The sequence below is a fragment of the Populus nigra genome, chromosome 2 (genome assembly GCF_951802175.1).
Source record: "Populus nigra chromosome 2, ddPopNigr1.1, whole genome shotgun sequence".
Lineage (NCBI taxonomy): Eukaryota > Viridiplantae > Streptophyta > Magnoliopsida > Malpighiales > Salicaceae > Populus > Populus nigra.
The window spans coordinates 39,661,736-39,676,784 of NC_084853.1; the positions used below are offsets into that span (position 1 = coordinate 39,661,736).

Here is a 15,049-nt window from a genome sequence, read left to right on the forward strand (position 1 = left end):
ATTTTACTGAATTTTTTTTATCCTGTGATATTTTAGCATTTAATTATATTTTAGGTTTTAACTGCACACTTTATCCAAAATATAATGTAAAATTAGCATTGATGTTTGTATAATGCAACGGTCAACCTGCGGAACGCAGTCAAACCTGGTTTCACAAATTCTCCCGGTCTCTCTGCCCATTTAACAGTTGTTTGGTCTGGTGTGCTGTAAGAGATGATGGCATACGATGAACTTGATCGGAACCTTGAGGACTTGACCAAGAACGCTGCACATCACCAGCTTCAGACCCTCCACTCCATCCTCCAACACCAAGCTAGCGTTGGCTATCTTCAGCCTTACCTCTCTGCCTGTCATGCCCCCGTCGATGCCGCTACTTTTCGAAACCAGGTCCCTTTGTCTTCCTACGATGACTATTTTCATCTCATCAATCAATTGGCCAATGGAGACATTGATCCCCACCAGCCCCTCCTCTCCGCTGATCCTCTCCTTTGTTTCTTCTACAGGTACTGCTTTGATTTCTTCTTCAAGCCCAATAGCAAAAAAAAAAAAAAAATCGAGGAGGAGAAGAAAAAACCTATCTTGTATCAGATTATAATTTATGTTTTGATTTTGTTGCTCTGGTACCAGTACAATGAAGCCTATCTTGTATCAGATTATAATTTATATTTTAATTTTGTAGCTCTGGCACTAGTACAATGAAGCCCAAATTGATCCCTTACTTTGATTCAGCTCTATCAAAAGCTGCCTCATATAATGCTAATCAAGCTAGCGCTGCGATTTTTCGAAAGTAAGTTGTTTACTTTTAATTTTATTAATGTTTTTGCCTTTTTTGGTTAGTTTCTTATTCTTAAATTGTTTTTTATATTGGTATGCATAATCAAAGCTTTATTTTTGTTATAATTATTGATACATTGATTTAGGTTAGTTCCACCACGACCTGAAGTAAATAAAATCCTTTGGTTTCTATACGCGGATGATGCTACAACTACAAGAGGTGGATTCAAGGTTATGGCTGCCTCTACATACCCTTTGCAAGGGAATAAGAGTAGAAGCAATTGGTCTCAAACTCTTTCTTGTATTAGTCCTCGTGAGGTTGTTTTTGGTTCAAATATTAAGCAACAAATGTATTGCCATCTGCTCTGTGCACTTAGGAGCTTTGATATAATTGATGGGATTCGTGCTGCGTATGCGGCAGGCTTGATTAGAGCATTTTCACTGCTGGAATCCAAGTGGGAGAAACTCTGTGATGATCTCGAAAGTGGGTTTCCTAGTTTGGAAATTGCTGACGCGGCAATGAAGGAATCTGTTGTTGAATTTCTTGGTGGACCTCAAGTGGATTTGTCGAGGAGAATTCGAGAAATTTGTGCGGAAAGCAATTGGGGTGGGATTCTGTCTAAATTATGGCCTAATGTTCGCTATGTTAAGTCTGTTACAACTGGAAGCATGAAGCAGTATTATTCCAAACTCAAGTACTACGCGGGAGATGTAATGATTTTAGGTGGAGATTATTTTGCATCAGAATGTTGCCTGGGTATTAACTTGGATATCCAGCAACCTCCAGAGTCAACCCGATTTGTTATGCTTCCAACCACAGCCTATTTTGAATTTCTCCCCTTTGATTTGAATGAGAGCAGTGTTGTCGGTGAAGAAACTGTGGATTTTTCAGGTGTCAAGGTAGGGAAGATGTATGAGGTGGCTGTGACCACTTACAGAGGATTGTATCGATACCGTTTGGGTGACATTGTGAGAGTTGTTGGTTTTCATAATTCGTCTCCGCTAGTAGAGTTCGTGATGAGAGCTCCTAAAACTGGGTATGAGATAATAACTGAGAAAGACTTGATGTCTGCTATGGAGAGTTTTCAGCATTCAATGGCAGCAGAAGTTGTGGAGTTCGCAAGTTTCTCAGATTTTGAGTTGAGTCCAAAGCGGTTGAAGGTTTTCATAGAATTTAGAGAGGGATGTGATTTTCTACAGGAGGAGAAGTTGCAGGGATCAGTTGAAGCTCTGCAGAGGTGCTGTTCCTCTCTTGAGAATGGTTTGGGAGAAATTTACAAGGTGCAAAAGGATAGGGGAGAGATAGGCCCTTTGCTGGTATCTGTTGTAAGGTCTGGTAGCTTTGATGGGATATTACAAATGGCCATCAAGAATGGGGCACCAGCTGGTCAATATAAACCACCAAAAATCATTAGGAATCGTGAAATTGTTGGTTTTATGGAAGAATCTGCTGTTCTGACTATAAGCTTGGATTCATTTCATGGATAAGAAACCAAATAACAAGTCAGGAAGTCTCAAAACCTCTTGTGCTTCAGGCTTTTGTTTGTGATGGAAATATGTTTTCAATTTGGGTGTACTTAATAAGTTTCGAGGCTACAACGCCAATGTGGCGTAAAACAGAAACAATAAAGTGAAAATCCAAAATAGAGAGAGGCCATCTGCTGTGCAGATGGCCTCGCTAATTTTGGGATAGGGTTTAGGCTGGGACAAGTAATTTTAGGCTTTCTTGTTGGTTTTTGGGTCTGGGCCTTATGCCCTCTTGTAATAAAAAAAAAACCAAGGATTGAAAACTGCAATAAACAAAGAAATATGATTTATACTTGGGCATGCAAGGATCAAACCAGCTCTAAATATTTAATTAAAATAGTAAAAATAAGAATAATAGAATTGAATGACGCCGTCGTGAATTATTTGACTACTCTTTCAAAAAAAAAAATGGAACATTTGAGCATGGATGTGTACAGTGGCGATATGGAGCTGAAGGAGATTCAAACACTTGAAGGCCACACCGGTAGGGTTTGGAGCTTAGTTTGGAATCCAGCCACCGGAACTTCTAATATTCCTCCAGTCTTCGCTTGAGTAGCGGTGATATGACTGATCATATCTGGAGCAGACTCCTTCCAATCGCCTTCGGCATTGCAAGGTTTTCTTTTTTCCCTTTTCCCCTTGTTTATCTTTTTTTTATTTATTTAATATCGAGGAACTCATGCCACTCCCTTCGGCTGCAAGTCATATAAACGAGTGGCCAGTTTGGCGCTAATGCCAATTGAAACACATACTAGAACTGTTGGGCCGGGTTCCTGGATATCTAGGAAATTGTTTAATTTAGTTGGTTTTCCCGTTGGAAGATTTTTATGATTAATTATGGGATGTCTGCAGTGCAGGCAGTTCTGGAAGAAACACACTAGAACTGTTCGGTCGTGTGTGCCTGGTCTCCTTCTGGGAAATTGTTGGCAACCCCCAGCTTCGATGACACAACTTCCATTTGGGAAATTAATGGTGGTGATTTCGAATGTGTTGCTGCTTTAGAGGTATTTCAATTGATAAAAAATGTTGGCTTTTGCTGCCTTTTTTGAGTTTGATAAAATCTTCTCATGCCCGGGAGCCGGGACTGATCTTTCACTTCTCAGGGTCATGAAAATGAAGTGAAAAGCGTGCCTTGGAATGCATCTGGTTCGCTCCTTCAGACGTGTAGTTGGGATAAAACTGTTTGGATTTGGGAAGTAATGCCTGGGAATGAATCCGAGTGTGTTTCGGTTTTTCCAAGGACACTTAAAATGGTTAAATGGCATCCAGCTATGGATGTTTTGTTTAGCTATGACAAGGTAAAATTGCTCATCTCTGCTCTTATTTCCACTGAAATAAAGCTTCTTTAAAAATTCCATTTCTGCTTTCGAAATAAGTTAAAAAGTATGAAAACAACATTAATGTTTTCTTAGAAATACAGGTTTGGGCTGAGGATGGTACTGGTGATTGCCATTGTGTTCAAACCTTACGTGAATCTAGCAAGTACTCTCTCTCCCCTTCTCCCTCTCCCCCCCTTCCTTCCTTCCTCCCCCCACCTTTTGCTTTTGTGCTACTCTCACAGATGGGCTCTTCGTATATTTAATCATTATGTAGGCTTAGCTGATATAGTTAGCTTTTGCATAGACTTCAATTTTGTGTTGCTCTAGTTCATGCTATTTGTTGGTTTATCAATAGCTCCCTCTGCAAAATGAGGGATCAAATCAAATTGATCGAGGCATGTTTTCCACTCAGCAGTCTCTCTTCCACTGCCTGGGCACTTTCTTTTAATGATGAAGGAGATAGAATGGTTACCTGTAGGTAAGCAAATCTTTTCTCATTTTGATGGTCATTGGGGGAACGATTTTTATTCTTAAGGAATCTAGTAAAAAAATCAGAGTTGTTCTGGCAGGTAACTGAACAGATGAACAAGGAAGAAGGGAAAACTGAAGTTCCATAGCTCTCTATTATTCTTGATATTAATACATCAAAACAATCCAAAAACACAAAAAAATATTTTAAAAAAAATCTCAAATCATGATTGTACCGTTATGTCAAATTATAACAAAAGCAAAATGGTGTGAGGAAATCACTATAAACCAAGAGACATTTTACTGTGGATTGTTGTGGATTGTAATAGTAGTTTCACTTTTAATTTCTCATCTTTTTGCGAGCGGATAAATGTTTCTTTGGCTTTCTTCCCCAAGGATTCCTCAATTTTCAAGTATAAGCAAATAACAATTTTAGTCTCAGAAAAGACAAAAAAGAAGCTTTGCCTTTAGGGGTATTTCAGTGTCATTAAGGAGGCATGTGAGATGTTTTTTGATGGTCAAATATGTTCATTCATCATATCACTAGATGCACAATCGTGCTCGCTTCCACATAAAGCGGCGCATGTAGACATATCATTATTGGATTGTCGTTGGTGATTGATTGTTTGAGCTTTTTCTTTCTTTTTTCTCTCCTGATAACTAAATTGCATTATTATCCTCTCTTTATTTGTTGTTTGCTTGGGTCTAACATGAGTTGGGACAGGGTCTAGCATATATATATATAAAAGTAAATTCAACCCATCTGATTAATAAAATTACCAATATTAGTAAAAATTTTAAAAAGAAAACTATTAATTCATAAAAATTGAATATTTTATAAAATGCAGCATAAAATACAAATTACTCTTATTTTTAATTTATGCACCATGTAAAACTCAAAATAATATAAATAAGCAATTTGACAACTAAACTATATAGTATTGTCATTTTTCGATTATCAAAACTCTAAAAAGATTTAAAAATCAACAAAAAATATAAACATTAAAATTTAAAAATAATTATTCTACCTCAAAACTCATCAATAAATTGAACTCTTTGTTAATTTTTTTATCGATTATTTTTTGCTACTATTTTATGTTGTTTTTACTATTTTAAACAAAAATTGATAGTATCAAAGTTTTTCTTAGTTGTTGTTTAGAGCATGATAGTAGTGTCTGCTTCAATTTTTTCTACGAATCAAAAACTAATTTATTTATTAGTAATGTATAATCATGTGGCATATAATTCAATTTTGTCCATAATTTTTAATTAAGAGCAATTATAAATTATATTATGTGTTTCAAAAATTAAATAAATCAATTATTATTTGATAAAATAAAAGGTTAATCTGGTAAATATTTAAATTTATTCATTTATAAATAATTTTAAACAATTTAATTGCCAATTAGATCTAGCATCGTCACCAGACTCAAGGTTCTTTGATCTAGCATGACCGTCAGATCTAAAAGCCCATAAAAAATAAAATAAAAATTTAAAGAAATTAATTAGGATTTCTGTTTAGGATATAGTTAAAAAAATATATATAAAAAAATTAATTGTAAAAAAAATTAATTAGAATTTCTATTTAGGATGCTTCAAGAATAATTTTTTTATATATATAAAAAGTAGAAAAAATTTATTAAAAAAATATTTTAAAGAAAAAGAAAATTCAGGATTGGGGTAATTTATAAAATTCTTGATCATCCATTTTTTAAAATATTAATCAAAATAATAAGAATTAAATCTAATATAAAATTAAAAGGAAACATTTTATTTTTTAAAGGGCCGGTGTGAAATCCGAGGCAAATAAAGAGAAAAGAAAGAGGACGAGAAGAAAAAATCCATCAGAACCCAATAGTAGGTTTATCATGCACACGTGCTTTACCTTTTGAAAGAGGACGACGTGATACTTTCAATGTCATCGCAGAATGAAGCATTTGACCATTAAAAGATGTTGCACACGCCGTCAAAAAAGCACAAGGGGCTCTCACTCATTAGCGCGTGTCCATCTACTTTTATTTTTTTCTAATTATATTTATATTTGTTAAAAGATTAAATTATCTTTCATTCAAATTGATTATAACTAAAAAAACCTTAAAAAATAAAAAAAGCTCACTTATTACAATTTTATTTATTTTTTTAAGTGTATTTGTATCATTTTACTATGCATCTAAAATGTTAAATATCCATCTAAAATGTTAAGGAAGTAACCTTTTTAATATGAATCATATTAAAAAGACCCTTTTTCTCATAATATAATATCAAGTTAAATGATTTTGTTTGAAATCGGTAAAATAACTTTTTCCTTGTTCAATCAACAGTGAATTATGTGTTGATGCTTTACGCTTTTGTTTTACGTGTTGGTAAATATTAATTGTTTGAACTATTATTTTAGGAATATAATCATCCTTGTACACTAAAAAATTAAGTTTCCTTTTAGACAACCATAATTGGGAGCAAAGGTAATGAGCTAGTGATAAAACAAGGAATAAATATGCAGGGATGGGCTGCGAGCTCAACTAGCATCAATGTCTTTCTCTCAAGTTCGAAAAAAAATGTGGTGGTTTGAGAGATTACCATGTATTGTGCTGTAGGAATTCCATCTGCAATGGGCAGCAGGAAACTTCTCCGTTCATTTGAATGGAACACAAGCTTTTCAAACCAAAATTAATACACATCAAACTTCGAAAACAAATAACTGTTATTATTTTTTAGTTTCCGCAAGCAGGCCGTAGCTACTTGATTTATTGTTGATGTTCTTTATTTATTTCAATGACTTAACGGTTGTTATATCATTAGAGATAGCGTGTGCTTTGTTTCCAGCTCCAAGCATCAACGTATGGCTGCTTGAATTTGTTCCAGGGTTCTTCCTTTTGTTTCTGGCACCAGCAATGCCACAAACGCTATGGTCATCGCATTGATCGCAGCATAAAGGATAAATGTACCTGAAAACAAGACTTGGATAAATCAGATTTCGGCTTGCACATCTTGCTTTACAATTTAATGTTAAATTGCTTCTGATAAAATGAAGTTTTAGATTTATTTACCATAGGAGCTCCAGGACATAAGGAAGTTGAAGGTGAAGGAAACTGCCCATGCACAGAACCAGTTCACTAGTGTTGCTAGGCTTCCAGCAACTCCTTTGATAGTCAAAGGGAATATCTGCAACAAAAAGATAATGTTTATGTTGGGGGGATATATCCGATATATATGGAGACGGAGTTATCAGCCTTGAATGGAGTTTTAGATTACCTCTGACATTATAACCCAAGGAATTGGACCCATTCCTGCCGAAAATGTTCCTATATATAGCTAAAATCGAAAAGTGATTGTCAGATTTAACATGGGAATATATGGGGCTTTTTGTCGTTAATTGTTTTTACTCTTTAGGAAGATCAATCCAAGCTAACAGTGATATCGTTTGAGAAAACTTGTAGCCTTACCATTATGCCAGTTACAGCGAGCATGGGAGCTGACTTGAGTGCTAATTCATGAACCTGTTTTACACACAAGGTATCTCTAAATATTTATATATCTGGAAAAGACAGCATCATGAATTATAACCTGTAAGGTATATATGAGAATGAGAGTTTGACTATAACCTTCAGATAGAATGAAAGCCCTGTTATTAGGCAGGCGATGACCAGTCCTGATGCAGAAACCTACGCAAAGAAAGTACAGCTTTCAATATGTGAAGGGGTGGCTAGTCTGAGGAAGCTCTAACTGAGACGTGAACAAAACTTTACCAGTAAAAGAGGCTTTCTTCCAACTTTATCTATAATGGTTGTGTTTAGGGCAACAACCACAACCTGCAAAATGGAATTGTTTCAATCAATTCCAAGCGAGTTGAGACAATTAAACTTTCTTTTTAATTTGACTAGCATTCTGGGAAGTTAGAAACCTGAAGGATGGCATAGATTATGGTTCCAACAGACGGAGAAAATCCTGAAATATCAGTCTCAGAAAATTAGAACATCAATCATGAATTTTTGAGCAGCATGCCAGTTCAAACTTTGAGTTATTCGATCTTCTTTACCTGCTACTTCAAAGATAGAGCTGGCATAAAAGCAAACCGCATTGATTCCTCCAAATTGTTGCAAAACCATCAATCCAACTCCTATCTGGAAAATAATTAAGAAGTTAAAATAAAAGGTTGTGGTGGAGCGAATACTTATTTTTCACTGAGATCAGTAGAAAGTAATGAAATATTTACAAGGACTGAGCGCAGGTTTCTTCTTTGGAATAGGTCTAGCAGTTTGGCTTTTGGGAGGCGTTCCAGAGTTTCTATATAATCCTGTCAGACAATTGACATAGTACTCGCTATTTTATTTTTTATTGTAAATTTTGAGACATTTACAATGAAATCCTAATGCAGACTACAAACTGGGAACCTTGATTTCAATTGCCTCGTAAGATATATCAGCAGCCCTGCCACGAAGTTTCTGTAATGTGGTTTCAAACTCTTTTTCACGCCCCCTCTTTGCCTGGATTCATCAGATAGTGTGTCATGCATATGTTATTCTTTGTCATTTATATATAAATATTGCTGTTTTTTACCAGCCATCTGGGAGACTCTGGAATGAGAAATAGGCCAACAAGCAGAATTACACAAGGGATAAGTCCTGCAAGACTTCAAAGGTAAGCTCCCTGACTTACTATCCGTTGCATTATTTTTCTTTTGATGATTGAATATGCAAATGGACAGAGTAAACATACCAGTCAAAGCCAAAACCCTCCATCTCAGTACTGTCCCTATTATGAATGCAACAGACACTCCAGTAGCAACCATAAGCTGAAGATATGATAATGTAACGAGTTGTGAATAGTAATCCTTATGTGTAATTTGTCGTTATGGATGATCTGCATTGTCTATTTGATATTCTTTTATTCAGAAAGAATCCATCAAGTTAGACGGTCACAACATGGGAATACAAATTTAACTATGAAAATAGTGTACGTGATTTCGCTGTGTGCAATCTTTACCTGAGTCACAGTTGTTAACGTTCCTCTAAGGTTTTTGGGTGCAATTTCAGCTACAAAAACAGGTACCTGGTCATGATCAATAATGACATGATGCTCATCAGTAACATGTTTTATATTAATCAAATGCTAGACGGGAAATAAAATGTACCACGAAGGACAACGCTCCCATTCCATATCCAGTTGCCAATCTCCCAATGTCCAATGCCAGAGCGCCCTTTCATATTGAACCAAGACAGGATAAGATTTATTGTCATTTATTTGGAAAGATCATTTTTTTATGCTTATTAAGATGACACAAACCTTAGCAAAGTAAATGGCAAGCCATCCTGCAGCACAGGAGGTGCAAGAAAATCTCATCGCCTATATCCCACATGAACACAGTATTGTTAGGTGGATGTTCTCTGGAAAAAACATGTAAGAACAGAATCCTTCGCTAGTTTATCTTGAAAGATTAGGGATTCATAATATCATCTGTTTTCTTACCCCTTTACGACCAATATAATCAGCAATTGGTCCGCTTGTGATTGCACCGATCATTGCACCAACTGTCAATATGGAACCAAACAAGGAATACTGCATGCATAATTGCATGCTCAGAAATCAACAAATCAGTTTAGAAGCTAAAACCCTGAGAGTTGATTTCCGACGTTTAAAGTTGCGTCGTACACACGATCTGATTTTGTTAACGGAAACTATGGAGAGGAAACTATCAGCAACATAATCCAGTGAGTTCCTCTCATGATTTAGCATTCCAGAGATGAATAATTGATTATTGGATCAACAGAAAATTCCCTCTGAAAAGAAAGAATTGTCTGTGTTGACAAATGTGTCCAAGTATCAATTTTGTGGGGTCTGATTTTGAGCATTTATCGATGTCATTATCCTTGCTTGGTTTTGTGAGGCGTGTTAATTCGAGTCTTCAAAAAGGAAAATATTCGTTATCTGTTTTTTGGAATAGAAAATTGCTGATTCCAGGGTGCGTGTAAATTTTTGTTGGAGGTCTGGCTTCTTCATCTTTTCCCTGAGTTTTGCAGCCTCTTAGACTCGTTTGTTTTTTTAAGTAGCTGGTTATAATTTTTTTAAAAATAATTTAAAAAAAATGTGGTTAGATATAATTAGTTGAATTTAGATATGGTAAAAATTATGATTGAGATTTATGTACAGTAAAAAACATGTATAAGATGTTTGGTAGTTGTGTGATTGCGATTGCTTTTCAAAGTGTTTTTTACTTGAAAATGCATTAAAATTATTTTTTAAAAATTATTTTTTATATCAGCATATCAAAATATCTAAAAACATAAAAAAATATTATTTTAAAGTAAAAAAATTAATTTTTTTCAAAAACGCTTTTAAAATACAAAAACAAAGTTTATAACTCAGTTACAAAAACATATAAAAACTCATTCTCAAATATTGTTTTTTAAACTTAATTTTTTAATGGTTCCATAATTAAAAACACAAGTGTGTTTGGTATTGCGGTAGCTATTGTGGTTGTGGTTTGAAAAAAATTTGTTTTATAAAAAGTACTTTTAGTTGAGGTTGGTTTGAAAAAATAAGTGTTTGGTTAAAACTGTGGTTAAAATTGAAGTTGCAGAAAAAGTAATTTAATGTGTTTGGTTAAGAATGCTTTTGAAATTGAGGTTATAAAATAATTTTAAAAATATATATTAATATTGATGGTTTTTAATTTAAATGTTGTAGATTTAACTATTGATATTACTTCATGAAATAAATAATACTTTATATAAAATATTTTTTATTATTCCATTAAACCATCTACAATTTTATTACGTACAAAATTCATCCGACAAGAACTACAGTTTTCATAATTTTTTGAGCGTGTAATAAAATTAGATAAAATATTATCAGGAATAAAATTGATTTGATATTCTGCACTAATTTTTCAAAAAAAAAATATTGTTTACATTATAATACGAGTAAATTTAATTTACTCTAAACTAGTTTTTTTTTTACAAAAAATATACACACCAAAAAAAAATACGCGAGCAGTGCAAGTGAATTGCACTGTTCACATGAACAGTGCAAAACAGTGCAATTCACTTGCACTGTTTGCGTGTATAGTGCAAGTGAATTGCACTGTACATGTAAACATTGAAATTCAAAAAGCAGCCAGGAGCTACTTCACCAAAATCACGTGCAAAACATGAATTATAATGGATCCCATCAAAATTAAACTGTATTTTTAACATAACCAAACATAATGTTTGCAGAAGCAACCACGCAAACAAATAGGTATTTTGAGAATGTTTATTTTTGTGGTAATTATTGTAGTTATGATTGATAAAAAATGATTTAAAAAAAACATTTTTTCTGTGGTTGATATATATATATATATAATGTGTGTTTGATTAAAATTATAGTTTGATTTTATTTGAATAAAAATCATGACATAATATATTTGGTTAAAATTATAGTTACAGTTGATGTTGTATATAAAATTACAAAAAAGGATATTTAACAAAACATATATAGGATAAACAAAAACCACTAAAAAAAATCGTTTTTTCACATTAAAAGTAGCTAATGTTTTTCACCACCCTCATCAAAATTTTCAATATTTGAAGATTCACCTTCAGAAAGCTCATCAAACATATCCCCACCAGGGAAAGAAGACTCTGGCTCTTGCTCTGAATACAACTCGGGCTCCTCCTCTGGCTTTATTTTTGGGTCCAATTCAAGCTCCTCGGTGGTGTCTGGGAGTATCATCAAACATGTCTGGGCGTCGTTCCTTTTTTTCTTACTTGAGTTAAAGGAGCTTGTGCCTTTAGCTTTCTTGTATGCTCTATTCTCTGGCTGGTCCAGATTGAAGTTTCCACTGCTGACATTGCTGGTTTTTTTCTTACCTTGCTCAGTTGAGCTTGGCATGACAGAGAGAAGCAGAGTGGAGAGAGCAGGGGAAGATTGCAGAGAGGAAAATGCAGTAGGAAGGAGATGGTTCTGTGTGAGGTTGAGAGAGGGAAGCTGCGTGAAGGAGGACAAATCCATGAGACGAGGGAAGCATAGTGGAGGTCGAAGCTGTGGAGGAGGACAGACAATGGAAGCACAGTGGAGGAGGACAGACGATGGAAGCCACAGTGGAGGAGGAGACAGTGAAGGAGGACAAATTGGGCTAATTATTTTTTGGAAAATGAACATTAATTGTAAGCAACGTTTTCTGAACAGCAGCCACGGCGAAAAGCAAGTCAGACTTGCTTTGGCTACTCTCAAGATTTTCTATGCTCCTATCCTCACTTCCCACCTTATGCTGCTTCTTTCGTTTCTTCTCATGGATTCATTTTTTGTTAATTTGGATTTTCTTGCACGATTGTTTAACTACTTTAATTTGCCAATGCTTTACTAAGGTTAATAGGTTATCATTTTCTAGTGCTGCCTCTTCGATGTGGCTTTCATTTGGTTAGGAGTTTCTATGTTTGAGTTCGACTTCTGCTTGCTAATGCCCCTAATTGTTTGCCTAAATAAGCTTCTGCTCCTCCTATGCTGATCTAGCTGTTCCATGGTGCTGGAATATGCTTTTTGTCCTATTCTACGCTGTCTACAATTTTCTGGTTTGCTCTTGGGATCCTTAGTTTTAATCTGTTTTTGGTCATTTACTTTCGGCATCATTCTCGTGTGAAGGTTAGCTTAACATTTTCCAATCAATAAAATCTCTTGGATTTTTCAAGAAGAAAAGAAAAGAGTGAAGCTAAGGCCTTGCTTGAATCGTTAACTTACCTCTGCTATAGACAAAGACAGATCTTTCCTTATAGCATTCTGAGTTGGTGATGAATAGCCAGACTGGATTCAAAAGCAAACATCTGTTGTCAGCAGTCGCAATGCAAGGTTTTGAACTACTAATTTATAGTACGTGTTTTTAGAGTTGAAAAGGAAATGACGAGGAGGCACTTACACAGGATCCAACTTCAAAAGAACCAGCAACTGCAACAAATGTGCTGAGGTAAACCATCCAAGCAGTACCAGTATTGTTGCTGCTACACTGAGAGCCAGATCCTTCTTCGCAAGATGAATTATTGGGCATGAGTGGTTCTCTTGCATCTTCGAGCGCACCATCGTGATCATTCTCCATCTTTTCTCTGATGACCAGGCCTTTTCTTTTCTACTATCTATCTATCTCTCTATATATATATATGGACGAACAGGCCAAAGAGAAGTCTGACAAAATGTTTTTGTGGTCGAAGAAGACAGATTGAAAAGGGCCCGAATGAGATATATTTATTGAGCAACAAGATGATATTTGGTTTCGAAAGGAGACCAAAACACTCTGGTCCTGGAGCTAGCTGTCAAACCTCAACAATCATAATAACAGAGCATGGCTCACGGCTTCCTCTTATGTTAGCAACGTGTGATGCACATTTTCTAGTGGGATCTGCCCTTTTATGCTGTGCAAAAACGTTGCTGGTTTCATAAGAAACAAGAAGGGATTAGGTGTATCAACGCTGAGTCAATCGCTGAAAGAGCAAAACATCAACGTGCTAGGTATGTTCTTTCAGAAAGTTTTGAGCAGATTATAAAAGACTATCAATTCTAAGCTCTAATTCGCTCTTTGCTTATAAAATCTGCCTCTTTCAAGCATGGAACAGTCGAGCCATAAAACATTTTTCTATACCTGACCATTGTATTGACAGTATCTGCTTTTGGAGAGAGAAAAAAAAACCTGTGCCTATAATAAATAAATAAGAGCCCGTTTTGATATTTTGGAAGTTGATGTGCATGTAACCCCTAAAATAATACCCACGTGGTTAAGAGAATAATAATAATAATAATAACTAAATAAAGACAGGGTTATTCCACGTCACACAAGTGGCAACTCAACAACCAAAAAGATAGAAGACAACATAAAACAATGACAACAACGTGGTTGTTCAATAGAATAAAATAAAAAGATATTGAAGTTTTTGCCATTAATAAGAAATAAGAAAGGTACATTAACCATGATAAAATATAATTGTCCCATAATCTAAGTCCAAGTCTATGAACTTCCTCCCTTCTGAGAATAATATATGATATGAATGAAATGCGTTACACAATAATTCCTTCCTTGCTTTTTTTCTCTAATTTTTTCCAACACTCGCCTACTTGGAATGTGATACTACGTGCAACAAAATCTTAAAGAAAAAAGCATGTTGAGGTCAGTTCAAATAGACTGGACAGAACAGAACAGAACAAGGGGACAGGATGGCGGGGGAGAGAATAAAAATGGGGCTTGCTCTTCGAGACAGGAGAGAGGAAGAAAGGAAAAGATAGAAAAAAGAGGATGCATGCAGGAGATACACTGGAACTACTCTTATGAGAACACACGTGACACTATCTCTTACATAAATTCCTAGTGGAACCTCAAGGACAAATTATGGCTTCCAATCAATTCAGTACGATGTTGCAGTACTGACCTCCACTTACACATAACTTATCAATATGGCATTGTCTTTCCTCGCCAATGGATGTTTCTGGCCCACAAGTCGCCTAAGATATATCAACCTCCCAAACTCCAATCTCTCTAATATACGAGCAATAACCTCACTATCAATAGTAAAACAATTAACAATGCTCGCAAGTCATCTAAAAAACACCAACCAAACATCAATCTTTCTTTCAATGACATATAGAGCACCCAACCAATAACGATCCCTAACCTCTCTCTATCAATAGTAAAATGATTAACAACGCCCATAAGTCAGCCTAAAAAACACCCACCTCTTTATCAATGACATATAGAGCACCCAACCAACGACCAGCACTACCCTCTCTATCAATACTAAAACGATTAACAACTTATTTTTTCTCTTAACTTACCATGAGGTACCTGTAATTTCTCTCAATCATTTCTCCACTCTCCACAAGGTAAGCTCAAGTGACCAAAGTATATAAATATCTTGAATCACCAAGTAAATAAATATAAGCAATGACATAACACAGAAGTAAGTCCGACTTTAAATACAAAGCATACTGTCTAGCTCACCTAG

General features: G+C 35.2%; 2 protein-coding genes across 2 annotated transcripts; one reads left to right on the forward strand and one right to left on the reverse strand.

Annotated features, from left to right (window-relative positions):
* The first annotated feature begins 130 nt into the window (after positions 1–130).
* On the forward strand, positions 131–2,591 carry LOC133682054 (probable indole-3-acetic acid-amido synthetase GH3.6). Its single transcript, XM_062105294.1, has 3 exons — positions 131–503; positions 680–787; positions 921–2,591. The coding sequence occupies exons 1-3, from the start codon at positions 214–216 to the stop codon at positions 2,260–2,262; spliced, it is 1,740 nt and encodes a 579-aa protein (XP_061961278.1). The 5' UTR covers positions 131–213; the 3' UTR covers positions 2,263–2,591.
* Positions 2,592–6,654: 4,063 nt separating this feature from the next.
* On the reverse strand, positions 6,655–13,317 carry LOC133682316 (sugar transporter ERD6-like 7). The gene is made up of 18 exons (XM_062105599.1): positions 12,979–13,317; positions 12,804–12,866; positions 9,555–9,644; positions 9,372–9,431; positions 9,220–9,285; positions 9,072–9,137; positions 8,805–8,880; positions 8,646–8,710; positions 8,480–8,572; positions 8,302–8,382; positions 8,125–8,209; positions 7,990–8,033; positions 7,835–7,897; positions 7,691–7,750; positions 7,532–7,585; positions 7,341–7,400; positions 7,136–7,250; positions 6,655–7,033 (listed from the first exon to the last, which is right to left on the reverse strand). Exons 1-18 carry the CDS (start codon positions 13,153–13,155, stop codon positions 6,921–6,923), a joined length of 1,431 nt encoding a protein of 476 aa, XP_061961583.1. The 5' UTR covers positions 13,156–13,317; the 3' UTR covers positions 6,655–6,920.
* Between the last annotated feature and the right edge of the window lie 1,732 nt (positions 13,318–15,049).

Bases quoted from the DNA above. Each gene is read 5' to 3' on its own strand.
- LOC133682054 (XM_062105294.1), top strand. From the start codon at position 214: ATGATGGCATACGATGAACTTGATCGGAACCTTGAGGACTTGACCAAG. The intron at 504-679 runs GTACTGCTTTGA...TTAATTTTGTAG, and splicing joins CTCCTTTGTTTCTTCTACAG to CTCTGGCACTAGTACAATGA. The intron at 788-920 runs GTAAGTTGTTTA...ACATTGATTTAG, and splicing joins AGCGCTGCGATTTTTCGAAA to GTTAGTTCCACCACGACCTG.
- LOC133682316 (XM_062105599.1), bottom strand. From the start codon at position 13,155: ATGGAGAATGATCACGATGGTGCGCTCGAAGATGCAAGAGAACCACTC. The intron at 7,251-7,340 runs GTAATCTAAAAC...TTTTTGTTGCAG, and splicing joins CTTGGGTTATAATGTCAGAG to ATATTCCCTTTGACTATCAA. The intron at 7,034-7,135 runs GTAAATAAATCT...TCTTGTTTTCAG, and splicing joins TATGTCCTGGAGCTCCTATG to GTACATTTATCCTTTATGCT.